The 24,486-nt window shown below is 39.5% G+C and overlaps 1 protein-coding gene across 1 annotated transcript in view; it reads right to left on the reverse strand.

The window, feature by feature from the left end:
• Positions 1-10,393: 10,393 nt before the first annotated feature.
• The window catches only part of LOC126037738 (sodium channel protein type 5 subunit alpha-like), a 38,165-nt gene continuing 24,072 nt past the window's right edge, over positions 10,394-24,486 (reverse strand). The window contains exons 18-28 of the mRNA XM_049798436.1: positions 23,486-23,643; positions 22,271-22,391; positions 19,401-19,555; positions 18,558-18,740; positions 18,167-18,274; positions 17,201-17,479; positions 16,516-16,569; positions 14,596-14,737; positions 13,870-13,970; positions 13,185-13,455; positions 10,394-11,751 (exon numbers count right to left, since the gene is read on the reverse strand). Coding sequence (XP_049654393.1) covers positions 10,553-11,751; positions 13,185-13,455; positions 13,870-13,970; positions 14,596-14,737; positions 16,516-16,569; positions 17,201-17,479; positions 18,167-18,274; positions 18,558-18,740; positions 19,401-19,555; positions 22,271-22,391; positions 23,486-23,643 — 2,771 coding nt within the window. The 3' untranslated portion in view covers positions 10,394-10,552. The remainder of the gene's footprint in view (positions 11,752-13,184; positions 13,456-13,869; positions 13,971-14,595; positions 14,738-16,515; positions 16,570-17,200; positions 17,480-18,166; positions 18,275-18,557; positions 18,741-19,400; positions 19,556-22,270; positions 22,392-23,485; positions 23,644-24,486) is intronic.

Below are 24,486 nucleotides of genomic sequence, written 5' to 3' on the forward strand. Positions count from 1 at the left end.
ATGGATGGTTTGAAGTAAAGGAAAAGTTGAAGTGTAAATATATGTAAAAGACAGGTACCCACTTCTGAATTGAGTGACAGTTTACCCCATTTTTCTTACAAATGGGGTCATCATTTTACTATTTTTGTAAAACACGCTGACCAGTAAAACACTTATATTGGTCCCTCCCCAACAGCATCTCACCACTCTACAGTCTCACTTCACACACTAAGTTTTGTGCCCAACACAACGACAAGTGCAAGTATGAAACTCAGCCTGTACAATGGATAAGCAAACAAAAGCAGTCATTTCTTCAAAAAAAAAAAGAACAAAACCCCAAACAAAAAAACCAGGATGAATTCTCCAAGACCACAGGCTTTGAAAACCTGGCTCCAACAATTTCCCCAGCAAGGACTTCTCTGAGAAACACAGCACAAATACCTCTCAGCCCTATTATCTCATTAGAAACAGAGGCCATGACGGGTTTAGGGCCATAACGTAGCACAAGAAACTCTGAGATTAAAATGAGGGAGGGCACTCACAAGACTAAGCAGACTTGGGCTCGCTGCAAAGTCCGAGACTTTCTCCCAAAATTGTGACTGTCCAGTAAACCCGTCAGAAGTTGGTGCTTTACAACTATGAGGTTTGCACATCTTTTCCAATCTTGTGTGAGTTATAGTGGGATTCATGTGCTCCCATTAAGGTGTCTAAAAGTTAGACCAAAGTCCAAGTCTGAATAAGTCATACCATGTCTCCCCCTCAAAGGGTCAGTGCAGAGATATAGGTGATTACCCATCCCTAGATGGATAAGATCAATCAACCTCTGGAGATACATTTCTCCCCTGCACTGACTGTGTCATGAGCCTAGAAGTGAGGTTGTTCTGTATTATTACTAAATTGTATTGAGTTTACCTTGCCACATAAACCCAATACATAAATTTGCAGCTCTTCTATGGGGTTCTTCCTGCCTGAACTGACTTGCAAGCAGTAAGATGTAAAGGCACCCAGTCCCCCCACTTGCTTTCTATAGCTTGAAGACAGTAAGTCAGCCAGGAATCTCAGCATTATTTTTATTGAATCGGGTTTTATTTTAGATAAGTATACATATATACACATATATATGGGGGGGTGATTTGTTTGGATTTTTGTTTTGTTTTTTTCTTCACTTCAACAAACCTATAACACCAAGTCCTTCAACAGAGATGCTAAGAAGACCAGTTCTCCTAAACTGGTAAGTTCTTGCCACAAGCATAACCAGAAGACCCCACTTCCTAGAACAGTGCCTACTTCCTAAAGATTTTTCTGTCATTTTGTTGTCTGTAAGAGCCACCATACTTCAGATTTTTCTTAGCTTCAGAGAAAGGTGGAGACAGTGTCCTCCTGAGCAGAGAGCAGTGCCAGAAGGTGCACTCTAGAAAGAGACCCCAGGAGCAGGGATGGTGCCCAGTAAACAAATCAGATTGTCTAAAGAGGTGTTGTTTGGAGGAGATGTTGGGATTGATGTCAGCTAATGGGCTTCTAAGGCTTGCTCAAATAAATGAAAAATGGATTTTTAAGGAAGTATGCAGAATTTAAGTAATAGAGAATACAATAGTATTTTCTAAAAGGCTTGGTAATGAACATAAGACTGGCTTAGAATGTAGTTTAATCAAAACAGGAAAAAATTCTGGATTTTCTCTAATGTATAAATTTCATATTAGCTTGTCTCATAACTAACCAAAAAACCCCCACCCCAAAACTAACAACCCCCCAAAACCTAAACCCTCATAACTTTGGTTTAGTACATGATTATTTTAGCAGACAAGGTCCTCAGCTGGTATAAATGGGCTCAACACTATCAATCAAATTATACCAGGTGAGGGCCTAATTTGGGAATTGCTTGAAGAAATGAAAAGTGAGTAAAAGTTTCCCAGACAAATTAAAAATGAATTAACAGCTGAAATTAACTTACTTCTGGGTGATGGTGGGCATCACTACAATTTTTCTTGCTGTAGCCTCAATGGAAGAGGGAGCTAATTGCCATATGAACCTGAACATTCACCAGCTGCCTTTTCCCTGAAAAAAACTCACTGAAATACAAGTCTCCAAAAACTTCAGGGAAGACTGGGGGAAAAAAATAATTCTGGAAAGAAAGTATTCCAATTGAGTAAGACCTTTGTCCTTAGACAAATGAGGTAGGATAAATTAAAGTTGTATTTTGCACCTGCTACACATAACAGAGATGGGAATGGGTGATGAGCAGCCGGGAGGGGCTATTTGCAGTGTCCCTCCATCCCACCAGCATCAGTGGAGCAGCCTACATGTTTAGGTCTACATGGTTGACATCAAGCATCCTGCTCCCTGCCTAGAGAATCTGACAAATGCACTTGCAGAAGTTTTGCCTGCACGGAAACCCAAGTGCATGATACAGTATGGTCAAAGCCAGTGGGAAGAGCAGTGTGAAGGAAACAGGGACATCCTCACCCCCACCAGCCTCCTCTGGCTGCTCACCATCAGTGGGGACAGCAGTGATTAGTGATGTAGTTTGCAGCAGGGTCCAAAATAGCTCTTTTTGGTGGTCGTAGTTTCAGTCATCTTCCCAATTTGTAGCATGGCTACAGCCCATCCCACACAGGGCTTTTTCATGGGATTTGGTTTTACCTGTGAAGGCATCTTAAGCTCAGGAGTGAGCCACATGTTTTTCAAGAGCGTAAAAGCAGTCACTTTTTCCTGTGGTTGCCAAACACGGTTGTGTGAAAGGGAGAGTTTTGGCATCCTCCACTTAGGTTAAACATTTTGATCCTGCAATCCCTGTCAACAAACACAGTGTGCAATATAGGATACCTGATCCAGAGAAACATTAAAACCATTAATGGCTTGTAACATGTACAGGGGATAACAGAGCCCCATGTCGTTGTGCTGTGCTTTATTAATACCACAGCAGGAGCACATCTGGGGTTGAACAAGCACACACTGATGAGGCTGTCCTACAGCTGGGTATCGATGGAAATGCTTTCATTGCATTACACACGTCTTTTAGCACCATTTCCTCAATCCAGCTATCACTTCTCTCCTCTGCCATGCCCAAGTTATCTGTGGCAGAGAATTGCTCTCGTGTTGAACCCCGTGGTGTAATATCACATCAGATTCCCGGTTCTCATTTCAGAATACTGCTGCAATTCCCACCGTGAGAAGAAACCTGAAAATGTGACTTAAACTTCGTTGAGGTAAAAGATCTGCCAAAAACATGAGCCTGAGGTAGTGAACTGCATCACCCATGTTACTGAGAGGTGACCTCCAGACCTCGCTGCCCCAGGGACCCTCACAGCCAGCAGTGGGTTTAGCCATTGAGAAGTGCCAAACCAGCACATGGGAATAAATCCGTTTGAGATCTTCCCCTTTTTTTGGAGGGTGTAGAAGTTGTGTGAGAAGATTTTTGAAGATCACCGAGCAGAATGATGTAAAACTTAACCAAGCGAGTGCTCCCCATGCCAGGAAAGATGTTTCCTTTCAAAATTAAATGTTGATTTGAGGGGAGAAAATATGAAGCAAGCCAAACATTTCCAGGTTACTAATCTTATGAAGAGATATGCTGACTGACTGAATTTCCTCCTTTTAGACAAGTGAAAACATATATTATTTTGATAAGCAAGCCCAGCTGCCTCTCCTCAACATAGTGCCAGACATCTGTGTTCTGGCCCCTCTCATGGCACAGGGTCATCTCCTCCCACCAGGGAGTTTGGCACCAGAATAAACCATCAAGATATTCCATGGATTACCAGGGTAGATGGGTCACCTCCTTGAGATCTTCCTGCCCACAGAAGCTTACCTTACCCAAAATCATCCAGTCCCATTAAATCCATCCAAGTATTCCTCCAGCTGCTAGACCTCAAACCACTTCTCCCAGCAAAACAGCACCCAGCTCTCCCACACCTTACCTTGACAGAGCCAAGACACAATTCTCCCAAGCACCCACCTCTGTCCTAAATAATCACTTCCTCCCTTTTATTTATTTATTTTTTTTTTCTCCTGATCATTTATACCTTGCAGCTGGGTCCTGATGGCTGAATGGGTTAACTCTTTCCCTGCCACATCCAATAAAGCTCCTGACAGTTGGTTCCTGCTCTTCAGCTCTCAGGAGAGGAAAAACTGGCTGGCTATCAGGGCCATAATAATCATGACAGGCAGCAGCTATGGCATTGGTGGGTCAGATATAGGAAGACACTGAAAAAAAGCCAAAAGATTATTTGATTGATGAGAAAAATGCCCATGTGAGAGACTTTAAGAGGTCTTTCCACTCACATTAAATAATAAATAGAGAGGTGATAGTGAATAAGTGTCTTCATTGAATGAATGTAGCAGGTACTAAAGAATTTTTTAATGTAGCATTAAAGGCATATCAAGAACCAGTGGCTTGGAGCTAAAGTCAAGCTAATTTAAATGAAAAGGTAGGCTTGTGATTTTAGGTGTAATGCTAATTAACTGTGAAATAAATTACTGGGAGGCAGGCATTCTTCGTGATGTCTTCAGGTCAAGAGCTGTAACCCCAGCTGGACAACTTATTTTAGTCAAATGCAGCCCAACACTCACCTGCAAGATATTTGGCAGCATTTAAACCTGTGTTTCCAGTTCTTTTCAGTGGTGACATGACGTAGTTATAATATAGCGTCCAGAGCTAAGATGACTCGGTTTGTGCTCATACTGTCCAACAGCAAACCCTCTGGATCTGCTTTTCATATCAGCTTGCACAAACGTTAGTTCAGTACCTGTTCAACAAGCTTCTGCATCTATTTGCCTGCAATTATATTAACACTTGTCCTGGACATGACTTGTGAACGTGCCAGCCTGCTCTGCTGCACCCTATGCCCTCCTGCAAAAGTCACTTTGCACTTGTTGCAGGAAAATCTCTTTCCACCTTTTGGTGTTGCTGTCCCAACACATATGAGGTCTGTTAGAGACCATCTCAGTCATCTGGATGGGATAAGCAAACACATTTTGGATGATTGGATGTTGCTGTTCTGGAGCAGCTTGTGCTTTGAGACCAATAGGGTATGGGTGACAAATTTTCTAGGTGCGTTTTCCAGCTTTCCTCTGTGCCAGAGGCCTGGCCTATAGCGTTGGGATCATGGAAAGCTTCCAAAGGGGAATCTCACCACAGGGAAACTGCACCCCTCCTATACACTTGGGAGGAAGGGTGGTTGACGCAGGCTGTATTCACAAGAAGCATTGCTCAATACTCTGGTTTAACACTCACTGACATTTATTCCCCTCTCAGGAACAGTCATGTCTCTCGTCTCAACTTTCATTTTGTGGGATTAAATCTAGGATTCCAGGCTTCTTTCTAAAGCCTTTCTAATCCCCTGTCTATCATAGAAGCCCTTAATTCTTGTTTGAGTAGTATGACTCTTTCTTGACCATCACTTACCATGTAACCTCACCCATGCCTTCCCATTGCATTAGGACATCCTGCACTCCACGGACTGTGTCTCAGCTGATAGATTTTCACTCGCATTTTTCTGTTTCATGATTGCATCACATTACACATCACAACCATTCTGTTTCAGCAATTTATCCAGGTCTTCACAGTGCTCTGCTGTTGCCATCACCTGGTAGCAAATGTCCCCATTTGACCCCCAGTAGAAGACTTTATGCTCTGCCCTTTCACATTTTGTTTATCAGAATACCAGTGGATAAGATCTACCACATACTTCTTCCTTAGTAAATAGATTTCAAACCTATTTTATTCAAATTTCCACTTTCCTTCAAGTCTTTCATTATTTCCCCTTCAAAATGTGTTCCACAGCCCTGCAACATGCTCAGTTCAGATTAGCAAGTCTCTGATCGCTTGAATTGCTTGTTACCTCCTTTTCAAATACAAGTATTACATTTGGGTTCGATTTTGTGGATTTTTTTTCCCCCTTCTGCTACCTTTTCTGATTTGACAGATTCTCACAAAATCGTTACTGACAGATCTGCAGTTTCATGTGCCCGTTCTCAACAGTATTTTTGAAAAGGGGTTATTTGGGCCCCTGACTCCGTTGCTTTAATTCCCTTCTGTGTTCATCCATGGATGTACTCACATTTCCATTCAAGCATTTCTTGTTAGCCAAGGAAAATATAATCCCATATTGAATATCATCTTCATGGAACACAAGGGAGAATATTTACCTGGTCTTTATCATGTGTCCAAAATCTCATCCCAGCACCGTTTTAAGCCAATCTCACATCTTTCTTTATTTTTACTTCTTCTTTCCTATATAGCCATTGAGTTATTTATTACTGTTTCAGTTTCCTATTCATGGTCTAATTCTCTTTTACACTGGAAGTTCCCACTCATTTAATTTTCTGACCTTTAAAGTATAGCTTTCTTTTAGAACAACCCTTTGTCCCACTCCCTCTAAGCTCTGTCCTTGCTGCTAATACTCTTTTTTAAAGGCAGTTATTTATCTGTTTAGGTTCGATCTCTATAGCTGGAATAGAGGCCCCAACTTTTTTTTGCACTTTGAATATGTCATTTTGATCTAAAACCACTAGGAGGAAGCATTCAACAAGTTTCCTGTCCTGTTGCAGATGCCAGCCTTAATTTTATGAAACTCGGAGAGTTTCAGGCAGGAACCAAGGGGTCTGCTGGGTCACATATCCCCTTGAAAGTGTTGTGACGTATAATCCCTTGAAGAAATATATAACTATTCACCTTTCGGTCAGACTGGCTCCTCTGCTCCTCCTGCAAAGCGGACTCCACCCTCTGAAGAACAGAAAACACTTCTAATTTCCAGGGTATTTTTTTCCCTGACTATTCTATTTGTCTTTTAAACGTTTCTCTCCCTAGCTTATATTTTCCCACCTGCTTTATTTACTGAGAGTTATGATGCATCCTCTCAGCTGTTATTTCTAGGTTGAACAAAATAAACTTGAATCTCTTTTCATAACATACATTGTTATTCATTCTAGTACTGCTTCTCTGCACTTGGTCCAGTTTTAATTCACAGCTGCTGAATTGCAAAGGTATCTGGCAAATGAGAGGAAAAAACGTCTCTTTTCTTTCAAGTGCAATATGCGTTCCATGCCATGCAGATCCATTGATTTGCCCAAGAGCTAAGAAACACTGAACTAAATGATCTGCATAGTCCCATTAATAATGATAGTAGTAGTACCAGTGGTAAAATCAGTCTATCTGATGCTACAGGTCCTGATTTTTGCTGAAGAAAATAGCTTTTTATTGATTAGTTCCATGCAGACCTTTTTTTTTTTTTTTTTTTTAACTCTTTTGACTGGATTGCAAATATTCAAGGCTTTTCCATTACTTTGATTTCCGGTGAAAAATGTGTGTGCTTTAGATAGTGAAATCAAGCTCACTCAGAGAGGAGAGGTACAGTTGTTCTGGTATTCTCATCTCTTTCATTGGTATATTTATTACGCTACATCACTATCAAAGAAACAAACAGAAACTTCATGTTATTGAGCTGGTGTTTCTCATGAACTGCCAAAGGCAAAAGCTCTCAGCTCTCATGTTTTTGTTGTCTGTTAACAACCTCCTTAAAAATGCAATAATTTGGGGTAAAATTTGTAAGCGATACATAGCTTACGGAGGAGGAAACTGTTGAAGAGACCAGGCTGTTAATGCAATGCTCTCAGAATAGTGGCTAAAAGGGGGCAGGCACATAAAACGTTGGTTATTATGACCAAAAAGGACAGCAATCTATCTGGAAACAACACTGTCTGCCACACAGCCATCACAAGAAACTATGGATTTAGTATGGACATTGGTAGGATCCAAAATTAAGAGGTTTCAGAGGAGAACCAGAAGGATTAAAGAACACGGCAAGAGCTTTGCCTTCCCCCAAACGATACCACCTTTACTCAGAAGGGCTTCTGCAAAAGGCAAAATTCACCCTAGGGGGTACTTGTCATTTCTTGCACTAATAAACAGTTCATTTAAGGTACCAAATGATCTTTTGCATCTTACCTCCTACACTGGTGAAGCTCTGACTTGGCTTCAGGGTGGCCTTCCCAGACAGACAGACTTCAGTGAGGCTTGTTTGCAGCTGACTGTCAATAAACTATTCTTACAATCAAAAATACCCCTTCCTGGAACACAAACTGGCAAAAATGAGTTGCACTACCTTTGGGTATGGATGGGTTTAAACACATAATCTCCTGAGAGGACGTGATGTCAAGGCTGTTTGGTGCACACCCAAATTGATGAGAACAGCGCGTGCAGCTCGTTACTACTCGACGGACCCTGGACTTCATGGGAAGCAGATATCGAACAGGCTGGAGCTGGGAAAAACCATCTCATAAGCGCCATGTAGTCAACTCCTGAACTGTGGTGGGTCACAAACTGGGTAAGGGTCTTAAAAATCGTTTTAGCCAACTAAACCCATTTAATTTTATTAATTATTTTGTAGCTGTTAGTTTTATTTTTTATTGTGAAGGAATAGAGTCCCCTGGGTCCCAATGGCACAGAGCTGGTGACTTCTCTGGTATAACGCAAGTTCTCTGTGCACCTATCTTAAAATCTGAGGGAGCATTAGTCAAAAGTAATTAAAGGTGCTACAATGTCAGGAATGGCTAGGAGAAGCTAAGGGAAATACCACAGAGGAAATTAAAAGGTACTATAAATATTATTTATTTGCAATCGGTGTTCAGACAGTATTAACTGAAAAAAAAGAGTCTCATTATTAGGTGTAATTTAACATTCATAGTAAAAGAGAATTTCTGTCCAAAAAGCTCACAATCTGAAGAGGTGAAAACAACAGGAGGAGAAGAAAGAGACACAAGACGGGACGTACAACTGCCACCATAGAGAAGGGGTGTGAAGAAGTCGGGCAACTTGCTGCAGGTTGCAAGCAAAGTGTACAGCAGGTCCCACTCAGCCACAAAACTCGGGTTCTTTTCTGGCCGAAATCAGTGGGGAGGGAAAAGCTCACCTGAGCCTTGCCAGAACCTGCCAAACCCAACAGTGACCACACAGCTACAACCTTGCAACTAAGAAAAATAAAAAGCATCTTACACTAGCTCGCATGTAACACGTTTGAAGTTTAAATGAGAAATTAAAATGTCAAGGGTCATTTATGACTATGTCTAGTACATGACAAAGGATAATACAACAGTCGTTAGACAGCAAAGTGCATCAGCTGGAAGTATCTCCAAAGTACATGTACAAAGGACAAAAGACTGATTACTGTTTGGGCATGTGTTTTTCTGAGAAGCCCAAGCTGGTAAGGAAATGAAGAAAGATAAAGAACTTAATAAGGAAAATGTGGTCAGGATCGTAAGGGACCATGTGCACACATACTTTCATGAGACGAAGAATTTATGGTGACATCCTTAGTCTTATGTTAACCCCAGATCCAAATGCTTCAACCCACATTTCCCAATTGTTCATATTACTCGTACTTTGGTTTCTTCTAATCGTTGCAGGAGGGAGAAAACAGCTCCTGCCATCAGAGAAGCACAGACAGAAGGGGGAAAGGCTCCTACCACCGATGGGACACATCTACCTTAGGTCAGCTCCTACCACCAATGGGACACATCTACCTTAGGTAAAGGCCTCGTTCCATGGCCATGGACGATGCTCACCACGACGACTAAGGGCAGCTCAGACAGGGCCCATGTGGTGCTCCCCAACCTGGGTTTCTGATGTCTAAGGAAGTGGTTGAAGTGATGCTACCAATTTCCCCCCAGTGGAAATGTTCGTTTGTGTCTCTCTTCTCTACCACATTGGCAGGAATGAACGTGAGCATGAAACTTGAACGTTCTCTGAAGTTTGAGGGAAGTATGTAATAAAAACAATTTGATATGGAGTGACTGGCAGACACACAGCATGGCTGCCTTTGCATGGCTGCCAGAGGAAACCAGGTTAAAAAAAAAAATAATCCTTACAGACAAAATATAACGCAAGGTTTTACTCAGCTCTGTACAACCTCTGTAATACTGAGTTGTATTTATTATTTGATTAAGCTGCAGTAACACAACTACGATAGCATACATGCTATGACTTATTCTGTAAACCAATCATATTGGACAAGTCCACTACACTGTGGCATACCTGTGGATCATGCAGTGGCTATGTTTGTGGTACATTGGTCCCCAAACATATAAAAAAATACCAAAAAGAAAACAAGCAGCCATTTGCTTAACAGATTTATAATAAGAGTACCAATTAGGAATAGACTAAGGGTAAATTTTAGCTCCTTTCCCTTTGGCAATTTATCTTAACATTGACATTCTTTTTCTGTTCTCTGGTAGATCCGTTGGTGCTTGGGCTTTTCTCTGCTTCTTGTACCGAGGGTAACGTCAGCAGACGTTACCTATCGTTGCTGAGAATACGCCGCAGCAGTCGGGTGCTGCGGGACTCACTTTGCAGGGGAGTGCCCTTGATCAAACAGATCCAAAAGCTGTCTCTGCACATGTAAGTATCGAACAAAGCTGAACACAGCAGAGCCAAAGGCTACGATTTAGCATCTACCACGGTTTAGCGATTGTGACGAACAGACTTCGTTTAATAGGGAGGCTGCCTCAGCTGACATGTGTTTACAATATCAGCTTCTGTGAACATTTTAAAATATTCTTAACAACATTGTAAGATGAACTATTTAATGTCTGGATATTGTTGATTACCTGTAATTTCTCCATTCTCAACCATGAGATTGCCACTACTGGCTCTTGTGACACTGTCGTATGATGGAGGAAAAGATGCTGAGGACAAGGTTTCAGATTTCTCAGGACTCCGACCATAGTTTTCACCCATCATAGATGCAATAAGTCCTTCTTTCTCTGGAGCAGCATCTCCAACAGTGTCAGTAGTGCAAGTTCTGTGATGGTACAGGTAAGAAGCCTGCTTTATGGAGCGCAGGAGCAAATGACTCCTGTAGGCACGCTGGATGACAGTAGCAGAAGCTTCCTCTTGTCTGTGTCTGAGTGTAGTAGAGATTGGCTCGTAGGATTTTTTTGATGGATTGGCAGCCATGAACTTCTCCTCCATTTGTACTTTTAGAGTATCCAGCTCCCCAGAATCTCCTAACACTCGTTTGGTAAAAGCAAACAAGATATCCAAGCAGTGGATCCTGTCTCCACTGACCATAGGCAGGTCCATTGCTATGAGTTCGACTTTGTTTGGTTTTGGTACGCGTAAAGGTTCAGCCAGAGCATCTGCAAAGTCTGAAAGCGCAGAGAAAGTTATAAACTGACTTGCCTCAGGATCAAACTTCTCCCAGATTTCATAAAAGATGTCAAAGTCATCTTCCCCTAAAGGCTCTGTACTTTCCTCAGTAGCAGCATTGAAGTTCTCCAGAATAACAGCTATATACATGTTTACAACGATGAGAAATGATATAATGATGTAACTTACGAAATAAATAATACCTATGGCAGGTTTACCACATTCGCCTATAGTACCATTTACATTTGGATCACAGTACGGTGGCCCAGTGTTTAAAATAGGACTGAGAAGACCATCCCAGCCAGCTGACGTGGTGATTTGGAAGAGACAGAGCATGCTGTTAGCAAAAGTTTGGAAGTTGAACATATCGTCAATGCCATCTTCCATCTTCACATAGGCAAAGTTAGCCATGCCAAAAATAGCATAAATGAACATGACCAGAAAAAGCAAGAGGCCAATGTTGAATAGAGCAGGTAGGGACATCATTAATGCGAAAAGCAGAGTTCGAATTCCTTTGGCAGCCCGGATGAGTCTCAGTATTCGTCCAATGCGAGCCAAGCGAATGACCCTGAAGAGTATAGGTGGTAAGAAATGTTCAAATGCTGTACTGATGCCAGAAAGCAGTAAGGCTAAAATGGAAAGGATAACAACTGGTTAGAATATCACATTTCTGCTTAACTAGTAAGTAGGATGAAATGATAATATCTGTACAGTTGAAAAATACCTGATGAGTGTGCTAAGACCCTAGTAGAGCAACCTTTAATAGAAGGTAGAGTTGAAAAAATAGCTGTAGAAATCAGCAATTATGAACTACATTCTTCAGCCAGCAGAAGACAGTACCCATTGCACTAAGGATGGCAAGCACCTTTCTATGCACAACTTCAAATATCCATATCAGTCAACGCTCGTTGACTGATGGTTTTCTTTGACACTGGTTGCATGAATACTTCAGCAGGTGCAGGTTATATATTTACCTTCTAAATTTGACTTCAGATACAGACACTACAAAGTTAAACTAAGAAAAGTAGATATAATCATAATGTCACAGTCATCATTTCGGTAATATTGTCAAGATATGCATAAGCAACCCAGTGATGAACACAGAAGCTGTGCATGACACTCTCCAACAGCTTTTAGTTCATTCAGGGACGTAGCTACACATAGATGTTATTTTATCTTTAGTTTGTACAAAAACATGACAGATCTAGTAGCATTAGAAGAGGTTTGGCTTTTCAAGGTTTAGATGTTTTGGATACATTTTTCTGGATTTCCACTCCAGGAACTTAATTTCTCAGGGAAGAACCATATTCTTACTGGAATCTTACTTACCCAAAACATAAGTCATACTAAAGAAACAAGTATTTTTCTTCCCCTAAATGCCTTCTGCTATTTTGGCAGTACTAGTCCTAGGAATAGTTAAATTGGCAGAAAGCTAAAATTGGCAGAAGAGCTCTTCACACCATTCTTCTATTGCAAACCCTTCAACTAAAAGCTAATAGATTTGTGTTGTTCCTTTCTATCCTATTACACAGTATGAACCCTTATTTTCAATCAGCCATGCCTGAATTTCCAGAAACTGTATTCTGTAGTCTATAATCTAACTTCAGTCTTCAGATTCTCTCTGTATTTCAGTTCTCTGTCACAAACACAGACTAAAATACCCAGCTATTTTTATCTGACTGAAGATTTCTTAGCTGGCACTAAATCTGTAACAATGGAAATTACCACATAATGTGGTGCGGGTATGATGGGTTATTCATTCTGTATTTCAGACTAGGAAAAAAACAACCTAAAGAGCCATTATGAAAGATTTTACATAACACAGCTACCTTTTTTTTAAAAATACTTTTATTGAAAGAAAATAGCAGAAATTTTAAAAAATCTTATTTCATATTATTTTAATATAATCATGGTGGGCTTTTTAGTTCTTTTTCCTCAAGACTTTACAGTATTATGATTTCCATTTCAACATCCATTTGCAGTTGATAAATTTTAACTATTTCTTTTCTGAAAAAAGTAATAATTGATTCAGTAAAGAATTTGCCAAACCAATTTTACTTACCAACAAGTGACATGATCACAACAACCAAGTCAAATATGTTCCAGGCATTTGAGAAGTAGTACTGCCTCAGAGCCACCAATTTCAGTACACATTCGGCAGTGAAGATGGCAACGAAGAGTATATTGATTTTGTTAAGGATGTTAGTCTTCGTTTCACTTTGCTCATGAGTTTCCACCATCATGGTGATCATGTTAAGGCAGATGAGAATCATGATGACAACGTCAAAGGCTTGTCGTGTTACAATGTCAAAAAGGAACCCTTGGTATCTGTTCTAGAGGGAAAAAGTACATCTGGCATCAGTTATGAAAGCAGGGAGTACTCATCCATACATGTTTCCAACAGCTCCAGTTTTTATGTTGCAAAGTCACTCACCTATAGTGAAGTCAGAGAAATTTAAGAAAAGCAGAAAATAAAAATGACATTAAAAATGCCTTCCCAGTTTAATCACTTCCAAGGTGAATGTAAAACCCAACAATATTTATGCAGAGAACTTAATAAATATTTAACCCGTAAAGTCTTTCAGTGCAACTTTTTGGCATGCAATTGACTCTAGAGCACTGTCTGAGTGTCAATGTAAAGACAGTATAAATAATTGATATGCAATATATAAACATATGCACTTTTCAGTGAATTATATTCCACTTTTGCAATGCATTTTCCTTTTGAAGAATTCAGACAGGCTTACCAGTGGTCTTGGAATGGGTTTTTGAGGTTTCTTGGAACCCAACTTTTTCATTGCATTATAATATTTTTTCTGTTCTTCTGTCATAAAGATATCTTCCCCACCTAAGTATATAAAGAAATGCCGCTGTTATTTGGTGAGAAAGCAGCACTGTTTTAGATAAAAATTCTAAAATTCTGGAAACTAACATTCTTTCTTTCTTCACATCTTGCTGGTACTAGCCCTTTTCAAAATGTGCAACTGTGTCCAAAAAACCAGAGTGGCACAAAACATAACGTTCACAGAGCAGAAGTCCTGGGGTGAAACCCAGCTAGCTCAGAAAGTGTGAAAACAAAGGACCTGCTGAAAACCTGGACAGGAACAAATCTTTGCTTGGCTCATCCTGGTCTTGTTGAATATCCAAAATACTCACCAGAGCAACAGTACCAGACCACTTTCTAAATAACGAGTCTCCTGTTGTGCTCAGTTCCCAAAAAGGAGCAAAATTTTAAGCAGCTGCAGAAAAGATGTCATTGCCTTTGAAATGTTGGGAAAGAGCTAGGAGTTCAGGTTATAGGGGAAAAGAAAGGAGGAAGAAACTCACCCTGGGTGTTACATCTGCTAACTTAATTACTAGTGTTCTTGTAAATGCCAATAGAAGTTTTAGATTCTATGTATAGCAAGGACCTTGTTCTCCAAAGATAGTATTGCTCGAGAGATAGTAGGTGCCTGGGAGCACAACCAATGTACTTATCTTTTTCTTTTGTTGGTTGAAGTTGTCGATAATAACACCAACAAAGAGATTCAGGGTAAAGAAAGATCCAAAGATGATGAAGTTCACAAAGTAGAGATACATAAATAGGTTGTGCTCCATTTGCGGCTGCTCATTTTTCTGCAAGAATGAGAAGCAACATGAAAAATGACCAGTTACAAGACAGGCTTAATTCAGAATAATCTTCATACTGTTAATCCTCTCACAAATTGATTCCAGGAAGAACTAAGATTTACAGCCCTACTGCTAATTCTGAAAAAATTCATATGGCTTAAAACTCCTAATGGTGCATAACACAAAATATTTTATGTCTACGACGTCTTTGGAAGGAGCATGAAATGATGGAAGTAACATTCAGACGGTGACTACAGGATGCATGAAAATTCTAGGACTTTGTAGAGATATTATTGCTCAGATGCTGACTGCCATCCCTTTTGAAATTAAACATGAACTTTATGAAATGATTCACGAGGCACAACACCCGAGAGATAACTAACCAGAAAATACAGCTCAAAATAATAGTACTACAACGTGTTTGTACTATGGCAACTCGTTAATTTGATTTCTTTTACAATGTTTTTTTATTCTTGCTAGATCATCGCAGAACAGGATAATTTAATTCATACTGATATATTTGCACTGAAAAACTTGTAGAGTAAAACTTAGTCTTTGACTAATGGCAAATGAGGTTTGCTTTTTTTTTTTTTTTTTTTTTTTTTTTTTTTTTTTTTTTTTTTTTTTTACAAAAGCTGATTGTTGTGGGGAATTCTTTCTTTTCAAACCTGACTTGAAATCCTACCATTTGCAACTGATTGGGGGCCTACTAAAGTCAATAGAAACTGTTATTGAATTGGTCATTCCCGACGTGATTTTCACAAGCATTTCAGAAGCATCAGTTTGGCTTCTTCCGATAAGAATAGGAGTCGTAAATTGCTCAGTACTTGAAAAATCAAGCAAACTATTTAGCAGTCAAATTCCAACCTCTTGCCATTAAATATCTGGGCTTAGATATGTTTTTTTCTTCTTGGCAAAAAACTTCTTCTGTGGCTATTGTAGATAAAAACAAAACCAGAACAAGAAAAATAGTTTTTCAAATTGAAACACAAACACCCCCATTTTTATGTATGGTTACTGTTAAAATTGATTCTTTTGAAGTCATAACCAATTAAGATATCCTTTCATTTGAAATGCTTTGCCTCCAAAGACATACCACTTTGTTCTGTATAACATTGGATGATACTTCTGATAAGACAGCAAACGCTACTGGCAACGTAAACGATAGGTAAAATAGTACACTAGTGATGGCTGGCAATGTATTTTAAATGGTTTCTTGTCCACAATAGCTCGATTCTTGATAAGTTTGGGTTTATGTTTTGAAGTGGACTTTAAACTTTGTCACTGGAAAACATTCAGGTGTACTCCAAGTGTGAGTTTTGTAAAAGATGTGTGAAGGTGGGTGCCTCCATGGGAGTGGGAGCTCTGAACTCCCCTGCTAGCTGATGCACATCCAGTTATTAGTAGAGTCAGTGCAGTATAAAGAGGTGCTCAGCTGAACAATATAGATATCCAGGGAGAGCTAAAACGCTCCCTAGATCCCTCTGACCATACTGCCTAGATCTCCATTAACCATACAGGGCACTTGGAGTTGAACTCACGCAGAGACCTTACAGCATAGGTAACTGCATTTAGGCGAGTGGATCTGAAGTTGAATCCCACTTGCTGTTACAACAAATGAGGTTACTATGAGTCATTCATAGATGAAACGTTTACACCAGCTGAAAAAAATAATTACTGGAAAGTTCTAGCACAAGCAGTAGGTATAAAAGTGCAAAAATCGTAATGCTTTTGTAGAAAGCGGTAGCATTAGCAAAAAATACAGTTTAAATATAGTGACTGACCTCTCGGGAATCTACTGCCGCATACATGATGTCCATCCAACCTTTAAATGTTGCCTAGAGTGAGAGATTATGGAAAACGTCTTGAACTTTCAGAGTAAAAGTCTTCACATCATTTACAATATCCAAATGACTCTGACTGGAGTAAGAGCCTTTGGTACGGTCACACACACATAGCACCAAGCTCTGACGTTAGGGAAACTTGCCCCTGGGGTACATGTAGGCATTCTCAGCCTTATCAGGATGTGAAAGCTTGCTAGGGTGGGACAGAACATGTTGTCCTAGGATGCTGACAGGGCAAACCTTAACTAGCATGGTCTACTCAAGGCCTTACAAACCTCATGGCTGAAAAAAAATCTGTATTACAGAAGATTAGTTCAGTATCTGCCCCAGATTTTCTTCTGAAATTGACTCCAGCTCTCAGTCTCATGAACCTGCTGGAGGCTGAAACAGAACTTGTCCACCAGATGCCTACTTCAACACCTGGAAAATCACAGCAGGATCTAATTCTTCCCCCCATTTCCATTTGTGTGCACGAGCAGCCCTGCTGTTTGAACAGCCAGCTAGAAGGGAAAAGCAAGCTGTATGATACCACTCCTCTCCATCACTCCAAGAGATGAGTTAGGAGCTGACAGGAGGTCAAGCCCGTCTGACATGGTGCTGACTAGTGAAGGCAAGCAGCACTTACCACCTGAAGAAGAGCCAGGTAGCCAGAGCCAACATTATCAAAGTTGACTTTAACGTTGACCCAGAATATTTTTCCTGTGTTATTATACATTTTACAGTCTGTTATGTTATTGATCGAACCATTCAATTCTGAATCTGCTTCTGTCAGATTGACACATTTCCCAAACTTCCCAGCAAAGAGGTTCACTCCCATGATGCTAAAGATGAGCCAGAAGATGAGGCAGACGAGCAGAACGTTCATGATGGAAGGGATGGCTCCCAGGAGGGCATTGACCACCACCTTGGATGAAACGGGAGAGGAAAAATACACTTAAACAGAGATGGGCTCAAGTATTTGCCCAGTGCAATAAGCAGTCACTTAGTCATTTCGGCAAACAGAAACCTAATGTTTTCCATGTCAATACTAGGCACAGCTAGCATGGGTACCTTGAGCAAAGATTCAAAGGTCCATAGTATCTCTTAGGTTTTCAAAGGAATAGTTGATATTTTGGGGGCTGCTGTGAGTCACTACCGCATAAGTATACTACAATATGAGTCCATCCTCTTTTGATGACTTTCCCTTGGTTTTGGAGTGGGGGATGTTTTGTTTGTTTGTTTTAAACTTTTATAACATAAAATTTCTGAAGTATTCATCCATAAGCACTAGTGCAGAGAACTGTATTATTCTCTATTTTAATGTTGGGTACCTCAGTAAGACAGGAACACAAGAAGTGAGCAGCAATGGAACAAAGTTCTGCCTAGTCTAGTTTTAGTTTCAACAGCACTTAGGATCGATCACTTGTGGAAAGTCCACAAGGAGCAGCCAAGTACAGAGGAGTGCAGCAAAGCTGCCTTTTAAAAATTCATTTTATAGGTCCTAAACTGAACTTGGGGTAGACTTGGGAACTTCATAAAGACACAGACATGAGTTACAACCCTGTTACGTGCTTATTAGTACTGTCAGGCTTTCATTTATATTCAACCTTACCCTCATTCCCTCAAATCGTGACAACGCTCTTAAGGGTCTCAGAGCTCGGAGAGTCCTAAGAGATTTCATGGGGCCAAATGAACTGCCTAAGAGGTTTATTAAAGAGACCTGAATGGGAAGACAAAAGAAAGTATTAGCAGTGTCCTGACATCTGTTCTCTGTATTCCTGTTAAAAAAACAAACAAACAAACAAACAAAAAACCCAAACCCCAACAAAACCACAAACAAACAAAAAAAACCAAATCTCCCCATATTTTTAGTGCTGGGAGTGCAATATCCTGAAACCATCATTAAAGGAGGCAAGAATACTGTCTTAACTTTGTATCCAGAAAATAATCAGTGATTCTACTTCTACAACCTGTGTCAGGACCCACGTAGAAACAGCAAAGACAGAACTTACGTCTACAATGAGGAAGTCCAGCCAGCACCAAGCATTGGTGAAATACTTCTTGAAGCCATAAGCCACCCATTTCAGGAGCATCTCCAGAACAAAGATGAAAGTGAACATTTTGTCAAGAAATGCCAACATAATTTTAATGCTTTTTCTCTCATTTATATGGATGTCTTCAAATGCCTGAAATCATAATATATACATACATGGCAAAAGTCAGAGATCAGCTTTATAAAATGAAAGTCTAGCATCATTAAGACCCTTTCATCGTTCAGTATGTGTTTTACACCAATCTAAACGCCATCTTTTACTCAAATCTATGCCAGCTGATAAATGTATAATTCTCCCTGCCCCTTCTATTTCTTTTTCTCTATGTAGTACAGCCCTGTGGACACATACATCATGCATGCTGGAATGCTAGGAGAAAAGTGTATATCTTCAGAAATTTATTTTGAGAAATGTATACATTGAGGAGAACTACGTACTTTTTTTTTTTTCAAGTATTAAGAGTCATTTCTTTCTTTTGATGATATAAAAACTCCTTTATATTTCACAACTGTGAAATAACATCCTGAGAAAAATCCAGTATATAGCCAGAATAGAAACAGTTGCTGAGATTTATATATTTGTAGTTTTGCTCATACTGTCTTATAATTTTTAATAATATTAATAATAATTTGCAATAATTATAATAGTGAATAAATGACTATGTGAAGCCTCTTCTTTTTTCTCCTGATGATTTCAAAGGTATTCACTCTATTTGCTGCTAAAAACAACTTCTCTGGGTGCAAATCAGAGCTAAAAATGCTTCTAAATAAATACATGAAACTGTGCTACACTAACCAGGGCTCCGCTGCTCAGAAGAATCATGAATATGATAAAGGATTCAAACCACGAGTGTTCAACAATCTGGTAGCAAGTTTTTCTCAGATTCCACCACGTTTCTCCTCCAAACTTTATGGCACTACCCACATAACAACGAAAGTATCGCACACAACCTGAAAGCGAGAGACAGCAAAGAATGTATGGAAGGAACATACATGCATGTGAAGGGTTGTTCAAGAAACTTCTGGAGGCAGGGAAAAGTCAATGGTCACATTAACTGCATCATTGTTGGTTTTCATGTTTTGCCAGGAGAAAAAAAATAGGAAATCTCTGATTTTCTTTGCCTTGTAATTCCTATTTATATACATACAAAGTAGTTGGAGCCACTTTGGACAACTTTCTGTTGTTTCAAGATATTTCTGAGACTCTCTCACTGACCTGCTGTTTGGGCTCACAAAACTTCAGGGCCATGGGATGAGTCTTGATATTACAAAAGCCTTTCTCAGTTTCTGCACACTATTTGGAAAGCAGAGATGAGATACGCGGGAACACAAAGGCTTGGAGGTAGAGAAGGTAAACAGTTGCCTTCAATATTGCAGCATTATACCATGCCTTGCAAGGTCTATTCATTTATTTATTTGCTTCTGAATGTATGGAATGGCTGGGTTTGTATCATATAACCTGCAAGAATATGTCATATTCTAGCTGACACATAGGCTCTATAAAAGGAGACGTCTCCTTTCAAGGTCACCAGATTACTTCTTATAAGTGACAATGACACCAGGGCCACCTAATGTTTCCTGACCACCCCATTACAAAATCCGGCATTTGATTACTTATTAATTTTGCCAAGAACTAACTTGCTTTGGCTGTCATTTTCCTTGCTGTATGCTCTGTTAATTCATGTTTTCATTATGGCAAAAAAAGTCAGTCAGAAGGCTTCTGTCATTTCCAAGCATGGAAAAAATAATGTATATCTGCATGTCATAAATATATATATATATTATCTCACACACATATAGTATCGTACAAAGAACTCCTATATATATGATAGGATATGTAAAAAATTCTGATCATCTTTCTTTCAATAATCCCAGTTGCCCCACTAATGCGGATCTGGGATGTGAGATGGGGCAGGGAATGGCACTTGCACAAGATATGGACTTTTTTTGTGTGCAGAAAACTGTGTCGGTACAGATTTGCTGCACCTTCAGTTGAGATCTATAACAGTTTGGCCACAGCAGGCACACTCCAGCCTGAGACTACAGAGCACAAAACATTTCACATTTCTTCTCTGGGGCAGGGAGAGAAAACAAACCAACCAACCTACCTTTATTTCTTTTGTTCTTAGAGCTATGCTGGCAAAAAATGCCATCAATAAAGTAGTTTCGAAAAAAATGCTGTAGCTCAGAAATCTGACATCTGTATTATTAAGGCAATATTTGTGGTTTTTTTCTGGGAAAGCAAACTGCAATGTAAGTATGGTTGATCTCTCTCAGGATTTATGACATATAACATGATATTAAAAATATACATATTATTACTACAGAGAATACTTTGCATTCAGGTACAGCACCTCTCTAGCTTCAAATAATTGCAACATGGTTCACTGTTATTGATTCAATCCTAAAACTGTGCATTAGAAGTTTCATTGACCCAAAAAGGGTACAGGGAAGGAAAAAAAAAAAAGAGAAAAAAAAAAAAAAAAGGCCAGCTCTGCAGAACAGGGCAAAGAGGGGATGGGAGTAATTACAGCCAAATTTGATTTATTCTCATCAGAAAAAACATCCAGGAAGCAGTGCTTGAATGGGAAGGCAGTGATGAGAGAAAGGCTCTGCCTTTGGGAGCAGAGGAGGAAAGGAAGCTCCGAGAGCTGCTGGACCTGCTGCTGGGCTCCACGTAAGCAAGGCTGGAGAAGTCCCTCCTGATCGTTTTGTGGTACAGGGAAGCTTGAATAGGCAGAAAAGAACAGAATCGAAGAAAACTTGGGTGGATGGGTGGAAATGGTGGTGGTCAGCCAGGCTGACTGCATGAGCAAAGAGCAAGTTGGAGCATCAGGAAGAATTTTGCCACAGTTCAAATTCATTTAATATAACACACTTGGAAGAAATAAGCCTACGAACTGACTTGTTATAATTTATTCTCTTGCAACTAATACTGAGAGAGTAGTGATTACCCCTGGCCTTCAGTAGTAACAGTTATTGGGGAAAAAGATCTCAAGAGCTATTTCTTTGCATCTTATGAAAACCACATGTTGTTACACGTGTTAGGGTAGGAATAATTCACAAAAGTACCGGACACATCCCATAACAACTTGTAAAGCTAGATGCTGTAGGATGATTTAAGAAGGGATTCAGAGATTATCACCCTATAGAAATTCAGCTTCAGCCTAGCAGCTTCTCTCTGCTTATTTCACTCCTTTCTTTGTTACAGAGATTGCTCGTGAAATGCTGTTCAAGGAACATTTATACTGTTGCAAAGTATTAACAAATCTGATGTGCCAAGCGCCTTGTTCCAGTGGCCATCGTCAGGCGAGACCTGATCACATACACTTCTCTTATGTTAAACCCCAAAAGCAGCTTGGATGCTGTCCAATAAAGTGAAATTCATCTCACCACTATAATAACCTCATTTTTGGGGATGGGATCTATGCCATTGCCCAGGTCCCACTTAGAAGCAATTGGCTTTAAGGGGAAGGGCGTTTGTTCTTCAGGTGTCACAATCTCTCCGTTGACTAGAGAGGGACAATGATTTGGACTATTTATCCCATTTCCAGATCACTAAAAATAACTGAAAGTAATATGTCCCTATTGACTCAGCATCACCAGAGAAACAAGTTGGGTTTTAACTCTTCTCACCTCCCAGCTGTGAAACAATGAGAGCCTTACCTTCTGGAAAACATTTTTCTGGAGTCTTGAAGTCTTCAGCAAACTCTGGAATCTGCCTCAAAAGATCTTCAGGATTTGTCAGATCCACCGTGCTGCCTTCAGAAGAGCTGACACTGTCAAACTACCGAGCAAAATAAGATCAGGTATCGATTCTCTCTACATTCAGCTCCAAATGAATAAATTGATCCATGAACAAATAAAATTCAAAATTAAAATTTGGCTGTGTACTAATATTTCAAGTGGTGTTGGTAATGGAACAAACTTTGTAAATTTAAAAGTATATGAGCTTAGAAGTACTAATAGGTACATCCAAGTAGGGGCCAAATCTATATAAATACGATATCTACGTGAACCAAATGTAACTGCCTAATAAGCTGGTAAATTGAAGAGCTTTTAAGTTGCTTGTAAGTATATGCAGTACTCAAAGTGGTGTAAACTGCTTGGGTTAAAACCATAGAAAGATGCATTCAAACAGGAGAACCAGGTAAGTATATCTGGTATTTTTTCAGGAACTGAAGACCCATGACAGTATTTGCAAAGCAGAAATTGGAATCGTATCATATATTCTCCAGTTACAAAGCTTTTTGTTATCCCATTAACCATATACAATGTCTGATGAGTCAGCAGTTTGTTACAAATTACTTACTCTATGCCTTTGTTCTTTTATGTTTGTGTAATGTTGTTACTTTTTTTAATGTATTCTTTATTCAAAATTATTCTAAAAAATATATTTAGTTACTAACCACTATCTTTAATGTCATAGTGAGAAACTTATTTAAAGCATTAAGTTTCTTGAAACTGAGATATGTAGGACACAGGGAGACTTGCTGGAATTTCCCACTTGGAAGCATATCTCGTTTAATGCCTTTATTTTTCTCCTCCTCTCCTTTTTTTCTGGACTCAGATTGCAATAAATGGGAAGTAGCAGAGAGAATTTTATGAATTATTTATTCGAATAAAATTATTTTGTAGATTTTCCATTTCAAAACACTCTTTCTTATACATACATTTTTCTTAAAAATCAATACCTAGAAGCCCAGCACGGCTTTGATTTCATTTGCAGAATTCCAGCTCCCTCATTAACCAGCCAGACCGGCTACTGCAAGCTCAGAGCCAGTGCTGCCACTAAACTCCACTCCAGCAAACCCTTGAACAGAAACGTACCTGTGCTTGACCAGTATTGGAAAGCCATTGCCATAGAAAAAAAATTGTTACCTCTTTTCGTTCTGGCGATGACAGTTCAATCTTCCTATCCTTTCCTAGGTAAAGCACACTGAATTCTTCAGAGGAAAATCCTGATCCTTTACTCCAGCTGCCTGAATTTTTCCCTCTTTCTCCCCTTTGCCTCAGGTGATTTTCATCCTGAAAATAATCTGCAGATTAGAGGGGGTTTCTTTTCCCTTTTTAGGGGATGGACAAGTTGGAAAGAAACGATAGATGAGATGTGCATTTCATTTAAAGTGGGACTCTCCAGACAAAAGTCCTAAGATATGATCATTTTGAGTCTCTGATTTTACCTAAGAATAGAGAAAGGGATTTTTTTCCCCAACTGACTTGCAGCAAACTACGGAATTTTTGTGAGCTAGTCAAAAGCTAATTAAGAATTTTTGCATAGGATTTAAGACTGAAACTTAAGGTGAGAAATCTTACGACCAGAACAGCAATCTTCTATGGTTAAAAGAGAACTGAAAAACTCAGAGAACACAAAGAAATAGGATAATATATGCTATCATATAAGAAACATGACCTTAAGAGAGCCACTCCATACTTAATTCTTCTAACTTCTGCTCATTATTACTATATACTACACACAGCAAGGACAAATCAAAGAATGGACTGGAACTATAAATTTATATTATGAATCCATGATAATGTTCTTTATGCAAAACATACATTTTTACTCTGTTATATAAATAATGCCAAAATATTTGGCATTATTTGCATAAACTTTTACAGAAAATTTCCAAGTTCACTAAGGACTGCCAATTACCTATGGGCTATGTAATTACCTGTGTGTAATACAACCCAGCAGCTAGGAATTCCTACAGCAAACCCAACAATTTATGGTCTTTCATTTAAGACCATGAAAGAATCTTGATTTTAAAAGGCTCCAAGTGATAATTTACTCTCACTCTAAACATTTGTACCAAAATTTGGTAACTCTCTGGAAATGAATCAACATATGCCACCCTGCTCTGCTACAGACTCTTCTACCA

The sequence above is a fragment of the Accipiter gentilis genome, chromosome 4 (genome assembly GCF_929443795.1).
Source record: "Accipiter gentilis chromosome 4, bAccGen1.1, whole genome shotgun sequence".
Lineage (NCBI taxonomy): Eukaryota > Metazoa > Chordata > Aves > Accipitriformes > Accipitridae > Astur > Astur gentilis.